Source organism: Marmota marmota, unplaced genomic scaffold (genome assembly GCF_001458135.2).
Source record: "Marmota marmota marmota unplaced genomic scaffold, marMar, whole genome shotgun sequence".
NCBI lineage: Eukaryota > Metazoa > Chordata > Mammalia > Rodentia > Sciuridae > Marmota > Marmota marmota.
The window spans coordinates 1,349,543-1,375,078 of NW_025999982.1; the positions used below are offsets into that span (position 1 = coordinate 1,349,543).

Genomic DNA, 25,536 nt, shown 5'->3' on the forward strand with positions numbered 1-25,536 from the left:
TCGGACTATTCCCTGAGGATCTTAAAAGAGCGTACTATAGGGATACTGCCACATCAATGATCATAGCAGCACGATTCACAATAGCTAGACTGTGGAACCAACCTAGATGCCCTTCAATAGATGATTGGATAAAAAAATGTGACATTTATACACAATGGAGTATTACGCAGCACTAAAAAATGACAAAATCATGGAATTTGCAGGGAAATGGATGGCATTAGAGCAGATTATGCTAAGTGAAGCTAGCCAATCCTTAAAAAACAAATGCCAAATGTCTTCTTTGATATAAGGAGAGCAACTAAGAACAGAACAGGGAGGAAGAGCATGAGGAAAAGATTAACATTAAACAGAGATGAGTGGGGGGAGGGAAAGGGAGAGAGAAGGGAAATCGTATGGAAATGGAAGGAGACCCTCAATGTTACACAAAATTACATATAAGAGGTTGTGAGGGGAAAGGGGGGGAAAAACAAGGGAGAGAATTGAACAACAGCAGATGAGGTAGAGAGGGAAGATGAGAGGGAAGGGGAGGGGGGATAGTAAGGGATAGATAGGAAAGGTAGCAGAATACAACAGTCATTAATATGGCATTATGTAAAAATGTGAATGTGTAACCGATGTGATTCTGCAATTTGTATTTGGGGTAAAAATGGGAGTTCATAACCCACTTGAGTCAAATGTATGAAAGATGATATGTCATGAGCTTTGTAATGTTTTGAACAACCAATAAAAAATTACAATAATCATAAAAGGTAAATCTATTCTTATCATTTAAATACTTGTGCTATTATCTATAACTTAAACTGATGATACTATGGCTTACGCCAAGCTTTTACTCAATGTTATTAAATAAAGAAAACAGGGAATACAGGACCCCAGAGACACACACTAGATCTTACAAAATATTTTTAATTTTTTTAAAAATTGTAATATTGAGAGTCTTAATGTTACTGAACACGATTCAATAAATTAAATCAGATTTCAAAGGAGAGTTTAAACAGTCATCATGATAATGACTGAAAAACATGTCACAAGAAGGTAAATTTCCAGGTACAGAGTTTACAACCATACAGCTTCATGAGCTTGTCAGGTAAGTAAAAATTATGAAAAGGCTTCTATGGACCCATTTCCCAGATCCACCTTTAATGTGCCTTGCAGTGTGGACTGAAAAGTCCACCCTTGAAACTAGATTAATTTTCCTGACTGTAATGGTCAATTATATGTTGCCGCGACCCCTCACCGGCAAGGGAAAACACGACACAGGATTCTTCTTTCAGCAGTTTATTCAGGCCTTGATTCATGTATCATCTTCTTGTGACCCGTCGCCGAGCGCCCAAGCACAGCCTAATAAAGCCTCCAGCATACCAATCTTAAGCTGCCACGTGGACCTTTCTCATAGGGTGGTAAGGGATTGCGTGCCAATTCTCCATATTAGGAGTTGTTTATCACAGGCCACAGTGGAAGCCGGCGCCATCTTCTAATGGCGGCCACGGTCTAATTAGAACGGCTCACCACAATATGTCAATTCTATGGTGAACAGGCAGTCTGGAAGTATCTTTCAAGAAAAAGACAGCATATGAGAAACCTAAACCAGCCAATTATGCTGGTCTTTAGTGATTAAGACTATATCCGGATAATTACCAAAAATATTATTAAAATAGATTTTTCTAAGAGTATTTACATTACTGCAGATCTAATTGACTCCTTAAATGTAAAAATTAAGAGAAAGAATGATAAATGTCCTGTAGCCTGTAAGAATACAACGTATTGTATCACTAGGTATTGCCAGCTAATATTTCAGAGCTATAATATGTTGAAGTTAATGTTCAGGCTTTAAAACAGGTGTGTGTCAATTAACCATACCTAGGCAAACTGCTGGTCTCCTGATCCCTGAAGTGACTACTTTAAATATTATTCCTTGCTCTTCAATTGCAGTCTTTGTCGCTATGTCTTAAAACTTATAATGTATGGATTTTTTTTAATGTTTGACTTAAATTACATCCAAGATCCTTCATGGTCAGATAAGTACTGATAGAAGGATGAGAACTATATTGCTCTAGAAGACAACGTAATGAATAATGTGAATGAGTCCTCTACTCTATGGTTTATGGAGAGGCTTAAATGCCATGTCAATAAAAATGTCTATTACTATGGCCAAAGGCAATGCCTCCCAATAAAATTGGGAAAAGATTAAGAATCTTCTGATGAATGTTTGGCAGAATAATAATAATAACTTGGATCTTCCAAGTTGATTGTGTTATTAAAATGATGTTTTCTACTAATTTCTTTTCTGTTTTAATAGCAGATCGTGATGACCTTGGATCAAGAATCCAGTGAATGAAAGATAGAATTTCCCAATTTTTTTTAAATTAAGAAAGGGGGAATATGTGGGGGGCTGACTAGCATGTGACTGTGTCTTATTCCTGTGCTGCCCAGTGTGGCATTAGGGGTCACACTGTGATCTGGATAGCCCAGTCTTCTACGGTGTGAGCAACTGTGTCCTCTTGCATGGGCGTGCCTTCCTACATCCCCATGGGTGGAGCTATGCTCACCTGTTTCTTTGTAATGTTACTTCTTGCCCTGTTGGGGATAGAATGTTCCATGGAAACACCCTTTGTGTGTCCCCTTCTCTTACTCTGCCCTTGGGTGTGGCCTACCTATATGTCAGTCAATCTGCTGACAGCAGAAATTAGGAAGCTAGACTCAGCCCTCTGAAACCTGACCCCTTGCCTCTTTTGAATAGCTTCTCCTCAATAAAAGGGGTCAGCTCCTGTGTTCTCTCTCTCTCTCTCTCTCTCTCTCTCTCTCTCTCTCTCTCGACCCTTAAGGTCAGAGGAGCCATTACAGTGACCCCAAAGGAAAAAGATATTTCTGTCTTTTGTGTGGTTATTTCACACAGCCCAATTATCCCAGTTCCCCTGGAGTGACCCCTGAGTGTTTTAGTCCTGTGTAACCCGACAAACATGGGGAGCCACTCTGAATGATTTGCGTCTTCCACCCTGGAGTGAAGAGGCTTTGACCCTCACTACATCTGTAGTGACCTGGACATTGCCCCAGTCTGGAAGTTGATGGCATGTCTTCAGATGAAGGGGGCACTCCCCAATTACACTCACCTGACCCTTGTAACCCTGCCCCTTCTGACCTTTTTTGTATGGAACTTTCTAAGAATAAGGGTCCCCCCAATAAAAGCCTACTTCTGAACATGCTCACTCTCTCTCACCAGCCTTTGGTGACTTTCTCTTGCTCTCCATTTAGGGAGCCTGAGACAGAGAGCTGAGAAGCCTTTCTGAAGCTTGGTTAAAAGTAAAGTGTATGTCTGTGTTTTATTTGGTGTCCCTGGGAATTTACAGAGTGACCTTAAGTTCAGCTGCCCACGCAGGTCAGGGACAGCAGTCTAACATTATAGACTGAACTTGTATTTTTCAAATTATTGGTGAGTTTTAGCAATTATGTTTATTGACTACTGGGATTTTCTCTTTGGTTAATAGTCTTCTTATCCTTTGCCCAACTTTCTGTTGATTCATTCATTCATTCTTTGACAATGTGATATCATCAGACACTTAGCCTAATGTCTTCCTTGTGGTTTTCAACAATTTTCCTGAGCTACACACTTCTTTTGCCTTTTTCCTAGTACAAAGAAATCTCAAATTTTATGCAGATTCTCTTTTTGTCCTCTGGATTTTCTGACTTGCTCAGACTTCTTCCCATACAGATCATCTTTCTTTATTAAAGCATTTTTAAAATATATTTTTAGTTGTAGATGGACAAAATAACTTTATTTTGTTTATTTATTTCTATATGGTGCTAAGGATTGAACCCAGTGCCTCACACTTGTTAGGCAAGTGCTCTACCACTAAGCCACACCAGCCCACAAATCATTTTAACACACCTATTGAAGCATGTTCACATACCACCAAATTTGTTCATTGTAAGAAAAATTGAATTATTTTAGTACATACATTAATAAATTGTGCATCTCTCTCCAGAATCTAGGAAGTTCCTATCAGTCACAACATTTCTGCTTACAGTTCATTTCTACTCCTGCCCCATGTGCTACCCACCCTCTAATCTACTTCCTGTGTTTACAAATTGATATTTTCTAGACATGGAACAAAATTGAATTTCATATTATGGAGATTTTGTGTCTGGTTTCTTTTACTTAGTCTAATTTTTGGAAGTTTGTCAGTTTTGTACCTAGTATAATCATTTTGTTCTTTTTTATTGAACTGTATTTTGATTGTTGAATGATATCATTGACCATCCATTTACTAGTTGTCAGGTATTTGGATTTTTTCTAGTTTGGGGGCATTATATCCAATGCTGCTCTCATTGGCCCACCTATCTTTATGAGAACATGTTTTGAGTTCTCTTGGATGGATTCAAAGGAGTGGATTTACTGGATCATGTGGCAAACAGGTGTTTAACTTTTTATGAAATTGCCATTTGTTTTACCACGGTAGTTATAACATAATCCATCCCAATTAGCAAGGCAACAAAAAAGACTTTAGACATTTTACTTTCCACCACATTTACTGTTATTATGAAAATGATAGGTATAATAACATGTTTTTAAATGTTTTCTACTTTCCATATTTATTTCAATTTTTATTTACCAGATATTCATTTTGTTAAAGAGTTTGGAGTATACTCTACTGATGTGAAATACTCCTTTTATTTTTAACTAAATCTCTACTGTTATAGCTACAGAGCTACACGCATATTTAATCAACACTGTGTCTGTTAAAGTAGATGTATAATATGTCCTAGCATTTTATAAAGCCCCTCTTTTATAATTATCTTTTTTCAAATATCTCTTTGGAAAACTTATTTTTTCCTATAAAATTACACATGAGTATCTTCAGTTCTAAAAACAAATAATCTTTTTTGAATTTTTTGTTTGTTTCATTAGTAGATGGTACTTAGTACTCAATATGTCTAAAAAAAGAAAAAGAAAAACACTCAAATCCATTCAAGAGTGGGCACAAGGGCACACACTTATATTCCCCTTTTTACTTGGGAGGCTGAGACAGACCGATCACAAGTTCAAGGCCAGCCTCAGCAAAATAGTCAGTTCATGTTGAAAAATAAAAAGTTATAAAAAGGGCTGAGCATGAAACTCACTGGATAAAAGCCCCTGGGTTCAATCCCCAGGGCCAAAAATAAAGCTTAAATAAACAACAACCAAACAGGAATCAACAGGCCTTCCTGAGGAAATTAACTAAAAACACTAGCAAAATAATGGTATCAGAAACTGTCAATTCCCCACCCTAAAATAATTCTTTCCTACCCAACCCAATAGTCTTTTCTTTGAACACGTGCATCTGGCCCACTCCACAAACACTGAACTATGGGTTGTTTGGCTGCCCCTGTGATCACATGGTCTGTCTTCCCATGTGTGAGGAAGGAGTCTGGGATGCCTGGGAGAAGTGCAACTGCTCCATCCAAGAGAACACAGGAGGAGACAGTTTCTGTTTCACGTCTTTAGGAGCTATTGCGAGAGAACAGGAAGCCTAAATCTGCTGCAGGTGTCCTCCTGTCATCTCAGGAAGGCTGACATGCTGTGACACAGAGATGAAGTTACAGGATGATGCAGATGCCACTGACCAACTGAACTGCGCAGCCCTGCATCCAGCTGCTTTGCCTGATCATGAGTTAAAGAAAATACAACCAATTACATTGGATTTCCTGCTATTCTCAGTACAAAGAACTGTCACTGAAATATGTATGTAATAGATTTTAATTCTACCTTATAATTTACATTTCACATCTCCAATAGAATGAGACAAATTATATCTTCATCTGAGGAAACAAAATAAGAGTAAAGTTACAGTCCTGGCATCAACTAGAACAGGTATCACTATCAACTTAGCAACATCTTATAGGAAAATATGCTTTGCATAAATATTATGCAATAGAACTTACAATAAAATATACATCATATAAATTTTAAATTTGCTTGAAAATAAAAGGTGTTTCTGACAGTGGAAAACTTGTGTCCAAATGATTATTACTTTGAGATAAACTTCTGAATTGATTATTTGCATTATGACTTGACTTACATTTGAACTGGCTCTTCAGATGCAACACAAGAGTAGAAACCCCCAAATCCGTCAATTAAAAGACTTTCTCAGAAACCCATTTGCCTCTTTTATAATAGAATATAAGTGAAATCTATGAATACATCCATACACTGGTATGCGATTACAGTAATACTGTGTTTTAGGTATAAGTAAAATTTGAAAAAAAAATGTTTGATTTACTTTTCCTATTTGTAAATTTACTTATTTCCCATTGTTACATTTGTTTCAATTGTTTAGTCTATGCTGAATTTTTAGACGTTGCCTTTTTAATTTTTTGATTTTACATTGATAAGTTAAAATCATAGTTATGGTCCATAGCCTGATGTTTGATTGATGTATACATTGGTGAATACCTAAATCAACCAAACTAAACTTATGTATTACCCCACATGCATAAAACATACAAATGAAAATACAGTTGTATTGTGAAGTAAGGATCCCTTTCTTTTCTCTATTGTTTATTCCTTAAAACTGCATAAACCAGCTGGGAATGGTGGTATATACCTATATTTCCAGTGACTTGGGAGGCTGAGCCAGGAGGACTACAATATCCTTTAAGGCCAGCCTCAACAACCTGGTCTCATAACAAACAAACAAAAAAATACAATGGCTTGGTATGTAGCTCAGTGTTAGAGTAACCCTGGATTCAATCCCCAGTACCATAATAAAACAAACAAGAAATTCTGTGAAGCAGAGGATTTTCACCCCCATGTTTATTTGAAAAGAAATGGAATAAAGTAAAGTGGCACAAAGTGATTTCAGACTCATGGGAGGCATGAAGAAAAATGGGTCAGGGGAAAATGAAGACAAGTTCAGCATGGTGTCTGTACTAGGGCTTTCAGGTCAGGGCTAAGGGCTCAGGAGGCCAGCAGGGAGGACATGTTCTTTGGGGTCACTGAACCAGGAACGACCAAGTCCTGAGAAAGCCCTGTCTCTGTGGAAGAAGGAGAGCCAAGTAGGAGCCTTTCATGACTTGGGGAGGCAGGACATGGGTCCTTCCTTCAGTGTTGTCAACTTCTCTTCAGCTCAGGAGTCCTGCAGAAGGCAGAGGACAGTGTTGTTTCAGTCCTAATGTTGCAAATGGCTCCCTTTCCCCCTCAGGGTCTATCATGACAGCATTGAAGAAAACAAATTATCAATTCTCCATGCCGAAGCTCTTTCAGAGCCCAGGCCTTTCATTAAGTGGAAAGAAGATTTAGTGCACACTGCCTGATCAGAAAATCGAATCCAAAATCTTTCTCAGTATTTCTGTCTCGGGTCTTAACACCTCTACCTTCTGCTGTAGGGAAAGCAAATCCATCTCTGAGAGAGGATTAAAGGACCTCACCTGTTGGCTGAAGTCCAGAGCGTCCTAGGAAAGAGAAGAGGAGATGGATACTTAAAGACCTGGAAGCAAATCTGACCCCAAACACCATATTCCCAGCCTCAGATCTGCCACCTTTGATTCCTTCAACACCACAGCCCACATCAGCCAAGGCAGAGAGGGGAGCACAAGCTGACAATATGTGACCAGGAAGCTTCTGTCACACAAATCCAATGGTTACTGGCTCTTCCTTCATTTGCTCAAGGTACTTGACCCATACCTCTATTCTGGTTAGCCTTCCATACCCATATAGGCCACAACCCTCTAGGTTTTGACATAGTAACCACAGACACTGACTTCTGAATTTCCAGGCTATCTGAGATCACATGAAGAAAAGGTTCAGACAGGACCACTGACATAAGAACTGACCTCAACAAGGTCCTATTTCTTTTCCCAGAAAAGCTATGGAGACTCAGCTCCAGCAGGCTCCTTACCCTTCTGATTCTTGTAGTAGATGAACATCCCCAGCACAAGAAATAGCGAACCCAGCACAAAGCCGCCCACTCCACTCAGCATCTTGCTCTGTGCAGATCCAGACTGCGCCCCTGAGAGAAGAAGCCAGATTTAGCAATTCCCCACCCCCAATACAACTTTCCTCATTGAGACACTGAGATTCAGAGCTCTAAGACTGGGGAAGAAGCCTGAACTACAGGAACTATAACTAGTCATTCCCAGAAAATTAAATTCTTCATGCATTTAATTCATTAAAATATCACAGCCCTGAATAACACCTGATGTAGGAACTGTGTTAGTGGCCTATCGAGGGTGATGAAGCTAATGAATGATTGGACTCCTGGATGTCAGAAAGGGCTTCAGGTTCCTTTTCTTCACAGATTATGTAATGAATGACCCAGAGATTCAGCCTAGATACACAGGTCCAGACCAGAGAGGCAGGATCTGGAGACAGGGCAATCGGGCTGACCATGCCCTGAGACAGCACGGAAAGGTAAAAACCAGGTAGAGCTTCTCTTTTGTCATTGTTCCCTAGGGGGTACAGGTGTTAGAAACTATAACAAGGTGTTAGAAACTATCACAAAGCTATACCCATGACTCAGTACATGAAAACACAGGGCAAGGAGAGGAGAAACCTGACACTCAGGATAAACTAATTCCTTCCTGGTGGGTGAGGAATTTATAAGTTCAGGAAGCTTCTCACTCACTCCATTCCACTGTGACAGGGCTCGTCAGGCTTGAGTGATCCACCTGGCAGGTGTAGACCTCTCCACTCTGAGGAACTGTTTCCAGCATCACCAGGATCTGGAAGGTCCAGTCTCCATTCTGGATCAGGCCTGTGGACACGACCCCAGCCTGCTCCTCCTGGCCATTCCGGGACCACCTGACTTCAATGTGGCCTGGATAGAAGCCACTCACTGCACAGACCAGGAGATTGTGGTGCTGTAGGGGCTGTGTCTTTGTGGGATACACAGTCACCTTCGGCTTAACTAGGAGAGAAAATTTAGAAAGAATAAATCAGGAAGGCAGAAGTATCTTCCTGGTTGCATCCCTTTTTTCCTCTCTCCATACTCAGCCTCAAGTTTGGCAGTCCTCCTCAGCTGGCCATAGGCCTGAGAGTGTCAGGCCTTCAGCCAGGACCCATTAGAGCTGAGAGATAGTTTTTTGCTTTTTTTGTTTATTGGTTCGTTTGTTTCAAAGCTTGAAACAATTATTCATTACTGAGGTAAAGTATTTACAATGTTTTGCAAAGCATACAGGACCTTAGTGAAAAGTGTGATTTTTTTTTTTAATCCAGATCAACTAGGTTCAAATCCAGGCTCCACCTCTTAGTTGTTGATCCTGGGAAAGTTTCTTACTTCTCTTTGTGCCTCTGCCTCTCACTGTAATGGGGATAATACCGACTTATCTCTCACTGTCAGAGAAGGATTAATGCATCTATAATATATAAAGCAATACCTGCAATACCTGCAGCCTTCAACGTATTTCACCAATTTATTCTTGTTGATTTCTCTAAGAGAATATGAGTCAAAGCTGAATGGATAAATGGGAGGACAACAGAAGAGCCACAGGGAAGATGGGATGTTGGTAATGCTCCCTATGCAAGCCCTTATCTTCCAGTGTTTGAAAGAACTCCACTCTGGGAAGCAGGGACAGACAGAGGTGATTCTCTAAGGCTGAAATGCAGGAAATGCGGGAGGCCTGAGGAGAGGGAAGGCAGCAAGGAAAGTCCTGTCTTCAAAAGACCCTGTATTTACACTCCACTGAGGAATCCCTCTTCCTTTATATAACATGCATATCTATTTTTAGGATTATTATCATATTGTAACTGTCTCTCCTTGTAAACTGGTATCTGTGGTCATGACAGTGTGGGTTTCGTAACATGTGAACTTCATGCATGACACAATACTTCTCACCACCGACATCAAAAAATGCTTTTAAGTAAAAGAGACAGGGGATGCTGGAGGGAAAACCTTTTCATAATAGCACTAAAGGATTGACTTCATACTGATGCTAAATCATTACTAACAATAATGGAACATATTTCATTAAATAAAATGCAAAACTTCTTAACATAGAAAGTAATAAATGGAAGCAAAATATTAAAAAATGTATTGGCAATGTGTTCAGAATCTCAGTATCCAGAGAACACATAAAATCACTTCAAAAACTCTGAGAACCCCAGAGATAAAAGAGAATTCTCAGAGTATTACCAACATTTGGCAAATAAACGTGGGAAAATGTTTGAGAACCTTTGAAATCAAAGAAAGAGAAAATTAAGTTTTAAAATATAAAACTTTTGGAGTACAGTAGGCCCTTTGTATCAGCACTTCTTCATCTAAGGATTCAACTAACTGCAGATAACTAAATACAGCTGGAAAAAACTGTATTTGCTCTATATTTGTAGGTACTTTTTTCCTCCTCACTATTCCATAAACAATTCAGTGTTACAACTATTTACCAAGCATTTACATTTGGTATTACAAGTAATCTAGGTTCTGTCAAGTACACAGGAAGATATGCATAAATTATAAGCAGTTACTAGATCATTTGGTATAAAGGACTTTGACATTCACATATTTCCGTATCCACTGGGATCCTAGAACTAAATTACCCTCTCCTCCATACCTAATATCATGATTTGTATTAAATGCTCCTAAAAGGCCATGTGCTAAGGCCTTGTCACTAGTCTGGGGCACTACTGGGAGTCAGTAGAATTTTTAGGAGGTAGGGCCTATTGAAAGGAAGTTCCATCATTGGGGCCATGTCCTTTAAGGGGATATTGGGACTCTGGCCACTCCTCCCCCTTTGGTTTGTAGTCCTCATGAAGTAAGTAGCCTACCCCCCGCCATGTCCTTCTGACTCCACTGTGTAGCCATAGCCACAGGCCCAAAGCAAGGTAGTCAAGGGAACAAGGACTGAAACCTCTGAGACTATGAGACAAAATAACTTTTATCTGGTATCTGTGGTCATGACAGAGTCTGAGTTTCATAACATGTGAACTTCATGCATGACACAATACTTTTCACAAAAAACTTTTTTGTTGTTGGCAGGTGTTTTGTCACCATGACAGAAAGCTAACACACCCAGGGAGGACTGTATTTGACAGTTTTAAAAAAAGATGTAACCAAGAGGAATGTGAGGTAAATTGTGTAATAACCACATAGAGTTAATGTTCAACCACTTAAAATATAAAAATAGCAACATTGTTATTTAAGTAACAAAATTGTAACTCAAAATCCAGTTTCACCACCATTTCAAATATGTAAAAATCCATGTCCTAGGAAAGCAAAGGAACAAGGCAGGAAACATTAGGAAATTTAGAAGTAAAGTAAGCCTCAAAAAGATCAGAGGTAATCCCACAGCCCATTCACACAAAAAGTCTGATATTTGATTTTCAGTAAAATGCTATGGAAACAAACCTAGCACTCTTTTATATCAGGGCCTACTGGATTAAAAACGGTGTATGTCAAGGAAGTTTGTGACCAGCCTCCTCACATCATCCACAACCATTTCCCTCTCCCCTCAAGGAATGCTTGAGGCAAAACATTGTCACAAAACTGCTAAAGGATTGATTTAATATTGATGCTAAATTGTTACTAACAATATTAGAGCATATTTCATTAAATATAATGCTAAAATTCTTAACATGGAAAGCCATGAAGGAAGCAAAGTATAAACAAAATAAATCAACAATGTTTTCGGAATCTCACTATCCAGAGAATCCATAAAATCACTTCAAAAACAGTGAGAACCCCAGAGATAAAAGAGAATTCTTCACATGGTAACAGCATTTGGCAAGTAAATGTAAACCTTCACCCAACCACGGACTCCTGCATGCCCCCTCCTCACCTGCCTCCCATTCACCCCAAGCCAAGTCCCCTCCATTTCCAGCAACTGCCTTCTCCCACCTCTCCTCTCCTCTGGGGCCACCAGGGCTAAGTGACACCAAATTCACAGAAACCTCAAGCTCTTCTCCAGTCCTGCCCTTACTCTGGGGTCAGGGTTTCCTCAGCTCTCCTGCCCCATGCGCAGCATTGGCTCCCCAGGTCCCTGCAGGGACACTGACAATAACACAGGGACCTCACAGGCACCCTTAACTTCTCATAACGGGCGCTCGCGCACACACACACACACACATTCTCTCACACAAACACATTCTCTCACTCTTTCTCTCATACACACACACAAACTCTCTCACATACAGACACACATACTCTGTCTTACACACATATGCTTTCACACACACACAAACACACTCTCACACACACAAATTCTCTCATGCACACACACTCTCACACACACACTCTCTGTAACACACACTCTTTCACACACATTCTCTCTTGCACACACTCTCACATTCTCTCTTTCTCACACACACTCTTTCACAAACACACATTTTCACACACACATTCTCACACACACACACATTCTATTACTCCTCCTCTCTCTCTCTCTCTCTCTCTCTCTTTCTCTCTCTCTCTCACACACACACACACACACACACACACACACACACACCCTTTCTCTCTCCCGGCCCAGCACTCACCTCTCCGCTCCACAGTGAAGCTCTCACCAACCCCATAGTTGTGTCGGCAGTAGTTGTCCACCTGTCCCCGCTTCTGCTCCAGGAGGTCCTTCTGTCTGTTCCAGTACTCGGCATCCCGCCGCCCCAGCTCGCTCACCGCGCGGTACTCCCCCACGTCGCTGTCGAAGCGCACGTACTCCTCCCGGTTGTAGATGTATCTTTCCAGGAACCGCACCCGCTCCGTCCCGTTGGAGAAATGACACTCACTGAAAACTTGCTCCAGGAAACGTGCTGTGGGGACAGGAACAACCCTCTCACCAGGCGGCCTCTGGGAGGAGACTGACAAACAGGGAGACCTGGGCGGGGGCGGGGATGATGGGACACCAAGATGGAGGCGGTAGGACATAAGAAGGATGCCCATAGAGGACAAGACAGGGACACAAGTCATGTCCTTGTTTGTGTCCCTCATTACCACGACAACTCCGCCCCTGAGGACTTATCACCAGGACACCATGACACCATGACAACTTCACCACATTCTCGATATTTTAAAATGACCACTGAGGGTAGAGTAGGCAGTATTCTAATTAGGTTTTCTACAGTGACCAACGCGGGAATTGGACACTATTTAATCAGGTGTCATGAGGTGACCCATGTTAGTAAGTTGGGTTAGGTCTTCAATCAGGTCTCAGGAGGGCCATAATGCATCACAGCTCAGTATACAAGACACTGGTTTCCAGACATCAGGGCCTTGAGCCCTCCCCCCCCCCTTTCTTGGCCCACTCAGCTCTAGCTTATGGAGTCTACTTCCACTTCCACCCTTAATAAATCTGTACTTTACCTGTTACTTGTGTGTGTAGCTCAATTCTTTGTTTAGGACACCATGGACCTGGAACCCAACTGGACACTGTGACAAAAACATCAGGACACCCCTGACTGATTTCCCCACCCCAAACACTGGGCCTTCTACTTCCATCTGCCTGAGACAGAGGGACCATAGGGAGGTGGGCCAAGGGCAGAGAAATTCCTCTGACCCACTCTATTCAGGACCTGGTCCCCCTCAGTTACAGGGTTGGGGAACAAAAAACAGGCAGGAATTGCCCCTCATGGTAACCAGCACCAGCTCCTGGTGGAAATTTCCACCCAAAGACACTCTCTGCTCCCACTTCTCATGCCCACAACTCTCACCCTTTCCTTAAACAAGACCCATCTAGAATATTCTGTAAATTCTTCCTTAGTGCTAATGCTATGCCAGGTGATAAACCCAGCCTAATTTCCTCTTAAGATCAGGAGCCATCTTTTTAAAAGTCATAAAAGATCCATTTCTGTTTTCTGTAAAATATTAGGATCTCTGTTTGGCCTGGCTATATTTTGATGTTTTAAAATTGCTTGGAATGCCTGCCCATGCGTTGAACTCACCCACGCCTGGCTTTCCCTGGCCAGATAACAACCCTCTCTGAAACCCTAATGGTGCCTCATAAATTCTGATGTTGGGATCTAAATTTACTCCCTAAGTGCTGAACCATTTAGACCATTAACCTACTACCTGCCTTTGTATTATGCTTGCCAAAATCCTGTTATCTGTAAGTTCTCAAGACACCCCCCTTTTGCAATTTTCTGTGCTATAAAACTGCGCTCCTAGAGAGCTGGAGGACTGTCTTCTATCCCACGGATTTGGGGAGAGGGTCAGTCTCAGCTAGTCAGAATTACAAGCTTGTTTTAATTTGATTTAAAATTGTAGTTGGCAGTCTTTTCTTTGTGTCTTGGTTTAACACCAGGCCTCTGATGCCCCTAGAACCCAAAGAAGGAAAAACTGACACCCACTCATCACCAAGACCACCACTCATATGTTCCTGGGACATCAATTAGTAAAATTGAGGGACAAAAGACAAACACACAAGAGGTTATGCAAGAATGAGAAATGTCAGAGTATGAGTTCTAGTAACAGAGAACATCAGGAATATCTAAATGACAATAGGAAAATATTCCATGATAGTTTAAACTGATGTGAGCTTGAAGAAGTGTGGAGTAGGTATGTGTATGTTTGGGGGAAAGGGAGGCACATTTCAAGTAAAAGTGATACCCTGTGATAAAGCTGAAGGAATTAACTTTTTCAATAAATAGAAACAATGGGGCACCAAAGCACAGAGGCAGAAAAGGTTAAAGACAGACTGGAGAAGTCACAGGGAGTTGGACACTTGAAAGCCTGTGGTGGATGTCAGGGTTTTTGAATTATATAAAGAGGTTTGGGGAGATTACAGTCATGATTACATACAGGTCTAAAATCCCTTGTATGACTTTCCAAGTCCGGAAACCTTAAGAAACCACATCTTTAAACAATGTTGATAGCAAATTCACCAGCATCCAGCAGCCAAGGTTCACCATGATGACTGATCTCAACTGGTCTGGTGCCTCTGGGAAAACAGAGTCCTTCACCTTGACTGAAATTGTTCAGTGTGAAATATGTCAGGAGTCCTCCATCCAAAACAAAGATAAGCTTTCAGCCCCTAGGCAGCACCACCCATGAAGCAGGGCTACCCATGAAGCTTTATTATGCAAAGTAAGCAACTTACCTTCAAGAAGCCCACATCCTTAGCCCTTGTTCTCAGCCCTTGTTCTCCCTGCCACAAAAGTTAACATGGGTCCGTGCACAAGTCAAGGGGAAAATGACTCAAAATCACACAACTCCACCCTGATTCCATCACTAGACCAGCCCTAGCACCAAAGGGTGGCTCTTTCTTCCTCTGGAGATGGCCTACATTACTTGCTTTAACTCCAGCACACTCTGGAAATCACCCTCATTCTACATTGAATATTTATCTGTTTTCCTGAATGAATCTCATGTCTCTGACAGGCACTTGCTGAAATTCTTTTCTCTCATATAAAGGACATATTTTTCTGAGATGAGGTCCCCTTCTCTGGAGATTCCTTTGGTGATGATATCATTATTATTTTTTAATTTCTTACATACATGACAATAGTGGAATGCATTACAATCATAATTATCCATTTTCGACACAATTTTTCGTAACTCTGTATATAAAGTATGTTCACGCCAAATTCTGCCATTATACATGAGCTCTCTCATTATTTTTTCTTGCATTTAAACTCTTTATTCTACAATTTATCATATCTCTGATTGTATATAAGCTATGTTGATACCAAATTTGTAAGGGTAAAAGAAATTGAAGTTAAAGTGTAAAAGACCGGGCATTGTAAAGTTTCTAGGCTGCAAGGCCTGAGTTAAAATGTAAAGGATTAGGTATTGTTAGGTTTCTATGCTACATGCAAAACCTGAAATTCCTGTAGCTGTTAAGACAATGCTTGGAACCGCCCAGTAAATATTCCCCCTGACTGCTTGGTTGTCTAATAACTCAGGGCTCTGTATGATCTTGCATGTAGGCATTGCAGGGCCTGGACCAATCCGTTTGAATGTGTACCCCGTTTAGAACTGACCTATCACCCCCGACCTGTTCCCGCCAATGTATGTACTAATCAAGTCTAAGAATTGTTGTTTGACTTTCCCGCGGTGTATGGTGATTTGTTAAAGGAGACTGTGATGTATGTAAAGTCCCCACCCTCCCCAAAAAAGTGTACTTAAGCAGTGCTCAGCCCCTGCTCTGGGCTCTGGGCTGCTCACATTTCTTGAGTGGGTACGGAGCCCCAGCATGCTGGAATGGATCCCCAATAAATAAATCCCCTTCTGCCAGTTGCATGAGTGGTCACTTGGTGGTCTCTTTCTCCGACGCTTCGCCGGACCCTTACAAATTCACATCTTCATACATGTATTTTGTATAATGATGAGGGTCTCCTCCCACCATCCACGCTCTTCCCCTTCTCCCTCCTTTTCCCTCCCATCCCTATTCCCAATCTAGAGGTAATTTTTCTCCCTTGCTTTTCCTCCCAACCCCATTTTGTGTCACTCCCCTTACATCAGAGAAGACATTCTGCATTTGTTTTTTGGGGGATTGGCTAACTTAACTTAGCATAATCTTCTCTAATGCCATCCATTTCCCTTCAAATGCCATGATCTTATTCTTTTTTTATTGCTGAGTAATATTTCAATGTGTATAAATGCCACATTTTTTAATCCATTCATTCACTGAAAGGCATCTAGGTTGGCTCCACAGTTTAGCTATTGTGAATTGTGCTGCTATAAACATTGATGTGACTGTGTCCCTGTAGTATGCTGTTTTTAAGTCCTTTGGGTATAGACCGAGGAGAGGGATAGCTGGGTCAAATGGTGGTTCCATTCCCAGCTTTCCAAGGATCTCCATACTGCTTTCCAAATTGGCTGTGCCAATTTACCAGCAGTGTACGAGTGTACCTTTTCCCCCCCACATCCTCATCAGCACTTGTTGTTGTTTGTCTTCATAATGGCTGCCATTCTTACTGGAGTGAGATGGTATCTTAATAACAGACCCAGAATAGTCAAAGCAATTCTAAGCAGGAAGAGTGAAACAAGTGGTATCGCTATAGCAGACCTTAAACTATACTACAGAGCAATAGTAACAAAAACAGCATGGTACTGGCACCAAAACAGGCTGGTAGACAAATGGTACAGAATAGAGGACACAGAGACTAACCCACAAAATTAAAACTACCTTATATTAGACAAAGATGCCAAAAGCATGCACTGGAGAAAGGATAGCATCTTCAACAAATGGTGCTGGGAAAACTGGAAATCCATATGCAATAAAATGAAATTGAATCCCTATCTCTCACCATGCACAAAAGTTAACTCAAAATGAATCAAGGATCTAGGAATTAAACCAGAGACTCTGCATCTAACAGAAGAAAAAGTAGGCCCTAATTTCCATCACGTGGGGCTAGGCCCCAACTTCCTTAATAAGACACCTATAGCACAAGAATTAAAACCAAGAATCAACCTATGGGGTGGATTCAAACTAAAAAGTCTTTTCTCAGCAAAAGAAATAATCTGTGAGGTGAATAGAGAGCCTACATTCTGGGAACAATTTTTTACCCCTCACACATCAGATAAAGCTCTAATTTCTAGGGTATATAAAGAGCTCCACAAGATAAGCACCAATAAACAAATAATCCAATCATTAAATGGGCCAAGGACCTGAACAGACATTTCTCAGAAGAGGATATACAATCAATCAACAAATATACGAAAAATGCTCATCATCTCTAGCAATCAGAGAAATGCAAATTAAAACTACTCTAAGATGGTGATGATATTATGAGTCACATGTGGTTCTGAAGTTTTGTTGTGGTGTAAACTAATCAATAAAATGAGTGATAGTGTAAATTACAGGTTATAGAGTAGTAAAAAAATATATATAGTAAAAAATATATATATAAGATTTTTATAAGTGAGATAAGATAATTATAAAGCAAGAACTGTCATAAACAGGCTTAAGACTCCATTTTATTGCTTTCTATAAAAATTGTTACAAGAGCTGTTTTTGAGAAACTAAAATGAAAGCTGTTTTCTTATAAAAATTATTTTCCTATACTTTATACTCCACAGAATGTAATCAACTCAAGATATAATAGTGGTCGTGATGAGCTACATCCTGGGTACATTTATGGGTCTACATGACTTTAAAATAGATTATGGCCCCCACTCAGCTGAAACTCAGGATACAGTTGTCTAACACTTGTTAGGACCCAAGATGCCATTAAGCTAACTGCTTTTTTTAGCCTCTGTAACTTGCTTGCTTGCATGACCCTGAGAAAAGCCCCAAGTTAGATTGTCATCATTAAATTCCCAAGACACAGGCCAGGAAATTGCTGTTTTCCCACAGAGCATCAGTCTTTACTGGTGGGAGACAGTCCCTGGCTAGGTAAATAAAGTTTTCTTTTATTTGAATTAGGAGTGTTTTCTGAGGTGGCTCCCCATAACAATCCAATACATAGATACATATACACATATATGTATAAATATACACATATATTTTTTATACATAATTAGATTTCACTTTTGCCTGCAACTGTGTGATGGGTGGCTAAAAGCAGGGTGAAAGACTTGGCCTCTCTACCTCCATTTTGCATCCATCTCCTTTACTCTGAGTAACCTTGAATTTCAGGAACAAGGTCTGATCCAATGAACACCTTAGGATGAGTCAAAATGATGCCCTCCCTGCATCCCCCCAACAGCAACTTTCTTAACCTGACCATTCCTGAGATGATGATGGACAAGACCACACCTGATCCGCATCATCTCTTTGCCAGCTGTGAAAAGCCTCCAGCTAGGCAAACTCCCAAACCTTGTCCTCATTCCATTTCTAAAAACCTCAAAGACATTGTCAGACCCTTGAATACAGGGCTAAGGACACAGATCCCTTGTCTTCCAGGTGTAGCTACACTGATTAACATTCCTTTCATACTTTTCACCATTACCTTTTCTGTATGATTTGGGGTGGGGGGCGGCAAATGGCCAGACATGATTTGTTGGATCCTCAAAATCAGCCTCTGTCCTAGGACTTCAGTGACAATGTCATATATTTTTAATGTTTCTCTGTGTTGGAGTCACTGAAAATTTCAAAAAGTGGCTTAAAAAAATGGTGGTTAAGAGGAAGTTAAATGAATGGGAGAATCTGAATTGATCAATAGCACAAGAGTCTTATTACAGAAGTCTAAAGCATTTAACAAAAAAAATTATTGGGATTGTCATCAATATTTATGACTTTTATGGTCTGGATATGAGGTATCCCCCCAAAAGCTCAAGTAAGACAATGCAGAAATGTGCAGAGGTGGAATGATTACATACTGAAAGATGTAACCCCATTACTTGACTAATCCATTTGAATTTGAATAGAAAATAAGTCACGACTGTAGAAAGGTAAGGCCATAGCAAATAGATCCCTGGGGGTTGTAGCCTGGGACTGTAACTTGCCCCTGGCTTCTTCCTGACCCCCTTGCTTCTTGGCTGCCATTAGCTCAGCAGCTTTCCTGCACAATGCCCTTCAGCCACAAAGTTTTTGACTCACCTCAATCCCAGAGCAATAGATTTGGCCATCCTGGACTAAGCCTGTGAAACTGTGACTCTCAGACAAACTTTTTCTCCTCTACATTGTTCTTGTCAAGTAGTTTGGTCACAGTGACAGAAAACAAACAAACAAAAAACTTAGAAACCCAATAACTTATAAGAGCAAGTTAATGAAAGTTATGATATATGATTGAGACCAAGAATTCAAAAATACTGAAAATCATTCCATAACATAAAAATATTTTTTTACTCAGTCACAAAAATGTATAAAATTATGGCATTTGCTGGTCAATGGATGGAAATGGGGAATATTATTTTAAATGAAATAAGTCATATTCAGAAATTCAAAGGTTGAATGTTTTTTTCTCATATGTGGAAGATAGAGTTAACTAAAGGAAAGAAGGATAAGATTTCAAAATATATAGAGAAATCAGTAGAGCAGAAGAAGAAAAATCAAAAGGGAGTGGGGATGGATGAGAAAGGGGAGGAAATTTCGAATGAACTCTCAAAAACTCATGTGATGTGTATATATATATATATATATATATATATATATATATATATATATATATCACATAAAATTTTACCTTAATATTTATATATGTATAAAAAATAAATTAAAAAATGAATGAAAGAAAGACCAGTAGTGTAAAGGAAGGAGAATAGCAGGGGCCAAGGGAGGGACAAGTGGGAAGATTAGAACTGAAATCAAATTCAATGCATGTATGATTGGAGGGGGTGTAAGCCAGTTACTATATGTAATTGTAATATTCTAATTTTAAAAAATTAACAATGAAGATCTTGAATTTACATTCATTGAATGGATTCAGCAAGAAATTAATGAATCTCAAAACTACCTTATTTTAGATTTCTTGTTGGTTTTATGCTGAAACAAGCTAAAACAAACCAAAAGAACTGAAGTAGAGGCAAGAATTTGTATAACATGTGAGCCTAGATTTTTTTAGAAGCAGCACGATGTAAATGCATGTTTCCAACCTCAGCACTATAGATATTTTGGATCAGATACTTTGGCAAATGCCCCTATCAGAGAAACCACTGAAGAAAGCCAAATTCAGTATTTCTGAAATAAATCCAGTATTTATTATGCATAATTTTTTCAAAAAAGAAAATATGGATAATTATGCATGTATTTTCTGACTATTCTATAATGATTTTGTATCAGTAGCTTAAATTTGTTACTGGAAAACTAGACAAATTCCATTGTCCATGTACAACTCTCCACACACCAGTTGAGATTTCAACTTGTCAAAAGTGAAGTTTGGGCTATTAATGTTCCCTAGGATGACATCTGTAATGAAATATTTTGACCAAGGGATCATGATTCATGAAGAACAGTTATAAATTGTTGTAAAGTTCTATGCTAAATGCAGTTTAAAGAGGCTTGAAATCCAGAGCTTTCTGAAAGAAGCCAGGATACAGGTTACTATAAAGCCTGTATTAATACAAACACTTTAACAAATGTTTGGCAAAGATTTGAGGCCATGCTCATGTTTGCAAGTGGACTAACCAATGAAGATGGTATAAACCATCATACTGTTAATGAGAAACAAGTCACATGCATTTCAATGTATGATAAAAGTTTATCAGATAAAAATCTTAAAAAGTCAGAAAATGTTGAAATTCTAAAAGTACTAAGTTTTGTCCTGAGGCCCCTGATGGGCACATCTCAATTGGTAGGAACATTGTAGTAGGGACATTGGAAGCACAGGGGGAAAGATCCCAGAAGATGACATGGGAGAACAGAAGATCAGTTACTTAGTATCCTTGAACAATGTGCATTCACCATGGAGCTAGAAACTAGTGTGGCTTCCTCAGAGAGTTTCCCTAGGGAGACACCACTTAGACACTGAAGAGAGTGTTTAAATGTTAACCTGGAGAATGCTGCTTCATCTTTTGTGAATCTTATTCATTGAAACTATGAAAAACCCAACTCAACTTGCTGGTGATGACAGTAACAACCCTGATGGATCTAGTTTTCTGAGGTTCTCCAGCCACCAGGTGGTATTGTTACAGTGCTCCATGCTGCCAGACACCAGATGGATTTGGTCATCACTCTATTCTCCTCCCTAGTATAATAACTATATATTCTACATCACTAGCAAATATTGGCTGTTTCATTAATGATTTTTTGCATTGCCAGTCAGCAAATTATACACAGGGACCCTCTAAGTGCTTCCTTGTTAATAAATGGACACATCTGTCTGGTTCTCAAGTCCTCTCTCTTCTCTTCAGGCTCTTTGTTCTCCTACTTTAGGTCCAACTGGCCCCCTGAACACGGTCCTCCCCTGAGACCTGCCACTCACAATAGTCATCTCCATCCAGTCTTCACCTCTGCAGCTCCGACTCTCTTCTCACAGACAGTCCAGTTTCCTAACTGAATACTCCACTGACTGCCAAGATCAAGTCCACAGAACCCAGGGCTCACACCTCTCACATTCTCCCTCACCTGCCGTGGTGTCTAGCCACCACTGGCCACTATCTCCTCTTTGGAAAAGTCTCCTGTCTTTGATTTCCATGCAACTCAGCTATGGTTTTCCTCCAACATCACTGGTCCTCTGTCCCAGTCCCCTTTGATGGTCCTGTTCTTCTTGTTTTCCACACACAATCTCTTTCCCTGTGTAATCTTTTCAGATTTTGTGGAATTTAATGGTGTCAATTCTGCCAGCAAATATTCCTCCAGTTTTATCTTCACTCTCACTTCTGTCTCTCATGCCCACATTGACTTCTCGACAGTGTCACACATTTTAAAATCATCTGAATCTTAAGTTTAAAAAATTTATTTTTAACCACCTACTTGATGTGCTGACTTCCCTCAGTCTTCCCAGTCTCAATAAATATCACCACCTTCCACCTAGTTATGAAGACAAAATCCTCCGAAAGAAGTTTGATTTTCTACCCCCTCCTTAGTTTAATCTATTAACTACTTATGCAAAACCTCCCCAAAATGTCCATCTTATTTTCATCATGCTCTTCATCATGAGCACACTAAATGAAACCACAAACCTGTTCTCCTTGGAGAATTCTACTGTGCTCTTAAATGGTCTCCTCAACTCCACAAGTGAACTCAATAATCCAATCTCCATATAAAAGAATTATTTTTAACTTTATATAAATTGACTCTTCTTGCAACTTCCCAGGAGCTTCTAATATCAGTTTAAACAGCATTGAAATTTCTTACCCTTGCTCTTGGCATCTACTTGATTAGGCCCTTGACTTCCCCTTCATCTACCTCATCCTCTGGGACTCCAGGCCACTCCCTCAGTCACTAAATGTCTAACTTAAGTGCAGCACACAGCTTTCCACTTTGGGGCCTATCCTCTGATGCCTCTCCCTTCTCCCTTAGATCTTCTCCTTACTCTCATCTCTTTATTCTTGTCTCAGCTAAATGCCTCTCTCTCAGGGATATTTCCGCATACCTAAACTGAAGTTGGGTGAGTCCCCTTTCTCTCTGCTCTCTCACCCTGATGATGTCTTTATATTTTTCCCTTGAGTGCCTTTATTATTCTCTGTAATATTTTTCTTCATTAAATGTTTATTGGGTTATTGTCTTTCTCTCTGTAATTATATAAGTTCCAGTAGACTAGAGGCTTTCTGTCTTATCAAATGGAATTTTTGGAGCTTAGAACAAACCTAGGATATAGTACTTAACACAGAAAAGTATCTGTGGCCTATATGAAACTACTGTGGTTCTGGGAATTGATCACTGTGGTATCCTGGAAAATAATAAGAGGTTCAAACATCAACACTCTTATAGTCTGATGACACATTATATGACTTGTATTTCCTGTGAGAAGTTGAGACAAACTTCCTCTTTTTTGGGGGGGAGGGGGGTACCAGGGATTGAACTCAGGGGCACTCAAACCACTGAGCCACATCCCATCCCTGTTTTGTATTTTATTTAGAGACAGAGTCTCACTGAGTTACTTAGCCACTCGCTGTTGCTGAGGCTGGCTTTGAACTCGTGATCCTCCTGTCTCAGGCTCCAGAGCCACTAGGATTACAGGCCTGCGTCACCACACCTGGAAAACTTCTTCTTTCTCCTCCATATAAAAGCATTTACAGGTAAAGAAAAGGCAATTTTAAGAAAAAGGGAAATTTATATTGTTTTATCTGCTCTGATGAATCTCTTATAGAGCTTAGGAGGTGTGAAGTTCAGGGATATTCAGTAATGGTGAGTACATGGGCAAAAAAGGGGGGGGAGAGTGGAGATAGAAAATACCAAACACGACTAATTAAGGGAAAAAAGACACAATGGAGAAATCTATGAGATTTGGATTAAGGCCCCAGTAAGCCAACAACTTCCCTTGACTTGCTTACTGGTTTTCAGCCCCAGGAGATATTAACAGACTTCACACCCTCACTGTACCCCCAATTATGTTGTAGAATTTTGAAGCTCACGAAATTGCTGATAACTGACCATTTTTGACTGGAAAACAGATTTTCATACAATTTTATCCGAACTTTCAATCCCCTATGGGCTCAATCCAGAGAACACAGGGGTACACAGGAGAAACTGATTGTATAAGAAGGTTAAAGCAGATTCATTAAATGAACACTAAACTATGCCAGGTTTTAAGAAGATGCATTACAAGAAGAAGAAGAAAAGGAGGAAGAGGAAGAGGAGGAGGAGGAGGAGGAGGAGGAAGTAGTATTACATATTTTAAGGTACAAAAGAACAGCCCAGAGGTGCTCCTTTTCTATACAGTCATTTCAAGTACAAGGGATCTCTGCCTCAACTGAAGGGTGCAACCACAGCAGGAAGAAGGTCAAGAATACCACCAGACCAGCTGCCCCACAGGGATCCAGGGTCATGAACAGTGCAGTTCAGGGACAAAGAGAAAAGACAGTGGATGACACCTCCTGGAGCATCTTCACCCTTTACAGAGGCAGCAACTTCACACTTCCTGTGTTTTCAGGGAGAAACCCTTCCGATTCCTTTTGACTCTTACTACTATTTTTACTGATATCTTCTAACTGCTTGTGTATTTTAATATTTCATAATTTAAACAAAGAACCAAGTGGCATGTATAAAAGAGACTAGAACTATACATAAAAGTTAGTTTTTTAAAAAAAATCACCTTTTTTTCTGGCATAATAACATATAAAGGGAACCACTGAGTGAGAAATTAGTTTAACATTATTTCTAATCCGTCCAAGGCCCTGAGAGAACATGATGTGAGACTGGAGATTTTACTGAAGACAACTTGAAAAGAAATGGTTTACATATGAAGACTTTTCAAACAGGTCTCATAGAAAAGGCTCTAGCTCCATATTTTTGGAAGTAGTTTAGAATCCACATGATGAAAACGTGGACACTGAAGAAAATGTCACAAGTTTTGAGGGTCTTGGCCTGGACAAACTAAGAAAGTAATTCCCTTCCTTCCCCCAACCATGGCCTCTCCATGCCTGAAGAGTGCACTTACGTCTGGTGTCCCCGGTCAAAGCCAGGGGAAGGCTCAGCGCCATCAGCATCATTGTCAGACGTGCCATGCAGGAGCTTCCACGGAGCCACAGACTCACCATACTGGAGAACAGGAGAGGTCTGGGTTAGAGAAAAGCAGATAAGTCTCAAGCAATGAGAGCTATGTCCCATCTCTAACCAAATCCCAAATAATAAGAATCAAGATATTCATTTCTTTGATGCTAGATTGGGCAGTCTTGATGCTGAAGAACCAATTAGCATCACAGATGAATAGCATCATCAGTTGCTGGTCAGAGATACAGTATGAAGGTCCTCTTTTCAAACTCAGAATTTCCTTGATTAAAAGGATCATTTGTATTTAGTGTTTTAAACCTTGGATCCAGTTGCATCTGAAACATTTTAATTGAGCCATGATAATGACCCAGCTCTGAAGTTGTCAGTGATATATTCACAAGTATGAACCTTTTAGAAGAATTCACCTCACACTTGAAGAAAGATATGTTTGGACAAGTGACTGTATGTGTGAAAGTGGAGTAAAGTGGGTGGAAGGAAGGTAACTAAAAGTCAGGAGACTTTGAATCGGGTTCTTATTGAACCATAACTTAATGTAAATCTGAGTAAATTACTTAACCTCTCTCAGTTGAAATGAAGGCATTAAGATCTTTCATGTATTTCCAAGCTGTAAAAAGTTGTGCTTCTGTGGAAACCTCATGC

The 25,536-nt window shown here is 40.1% G+C and overlaps 1 protein-coding gene and 1 long non-coding RNA gene across 5 annotated transcripts in view; one reads left to right on the forward strand and one right to left on the reverse strand.

The window, feature by feature from the left end:
* The window catches only part of LOC125617409, a 20,995-nt gene extending 14,963 nt beyond the window's left edge, over positions 1 to 6,032 (forward strand). The window contains exon 3 of the long non-coding RNA XR_007348388.1: positions 5,297 to 6,032. This is a non-coding gene — a long non-coding RNA (uncharacterized LOC125617409). The remainder of the gene's footprint in view (positions 1 to 5,296) is intronic.
* A 726-nt stretch (positions 6,033 to 6,758) lies between these two features.
* On the reverse strand, positions 6,759 to 24,996 carry LOC107143770 (HLA class II histocompatibility antigen, DRB1 beta chain-like). 4 transcript variants are annotated; one of them, XM_015487508.2, is made up of 7 exons: positions 24,824 to 24,962; positions 13,263 to 13,328; positions 12,443 to 12,712; positions 8,601 to 8,882; positions 7,875 to 7,985; positions 7,405 to 7,428; positions 6,759 to 7,112 (listed from the first exon to the last, which is right to left on the reverse strand). In XM_015487508.2, exons 1-7 carry the CDS (start codon positions 24,921 to 24,923, stop codon positions 7,099 to 7,101), a joined length of 867 nt encoding a protein of 288 aa, XP_015342994.1. In that variant the 5' UTR covers positions 24,924 to 24,962; the 3' UTR covers positions 6,759 to 7,098. The 4 variants fall into 4 exon arrangements, with proteins under 4 accessions (XP_015342994.1, XP_015342995.1, XP_015342996.1 ...); XM_015487509.2 differs by having other exon boundaries at positions 7,351 to 7,428; XM_015487510.2 differs by lacking the exon at positions 13,263 to 13,328 and having other exon boundaries at positions 24,824 to 24,996.
* Between the last annotated feature and the right edge of the window lie 540 nt (positions 24,997 to 25,536).

Bases quoted from the DNA above. Each gene is read 5' to 3' on its own strand.
- LOC107143770 (XM_015487508.2), bottom strand. From the start codon at position 24,923: ATGGTGAGTCTGTGGCTCCGTGGAAGCTCCTGCATGGCACGTCTGACA. The intron at 13,329-24,823 runs GTAAGTGCACTC...TTTTTGTCACAG, and splicing joins TTTGACCGGGGACACCAGAC to TGTCCAGTTGGGTTCCAGGT. The intron at 7,986-8,600 runs GTGAGTGAGAAG...TTCTTCTCTCAG, and splicing joins CCCTGTCACAGTGGAATGGA to GGGCGCAGTCTGGATCTGCA.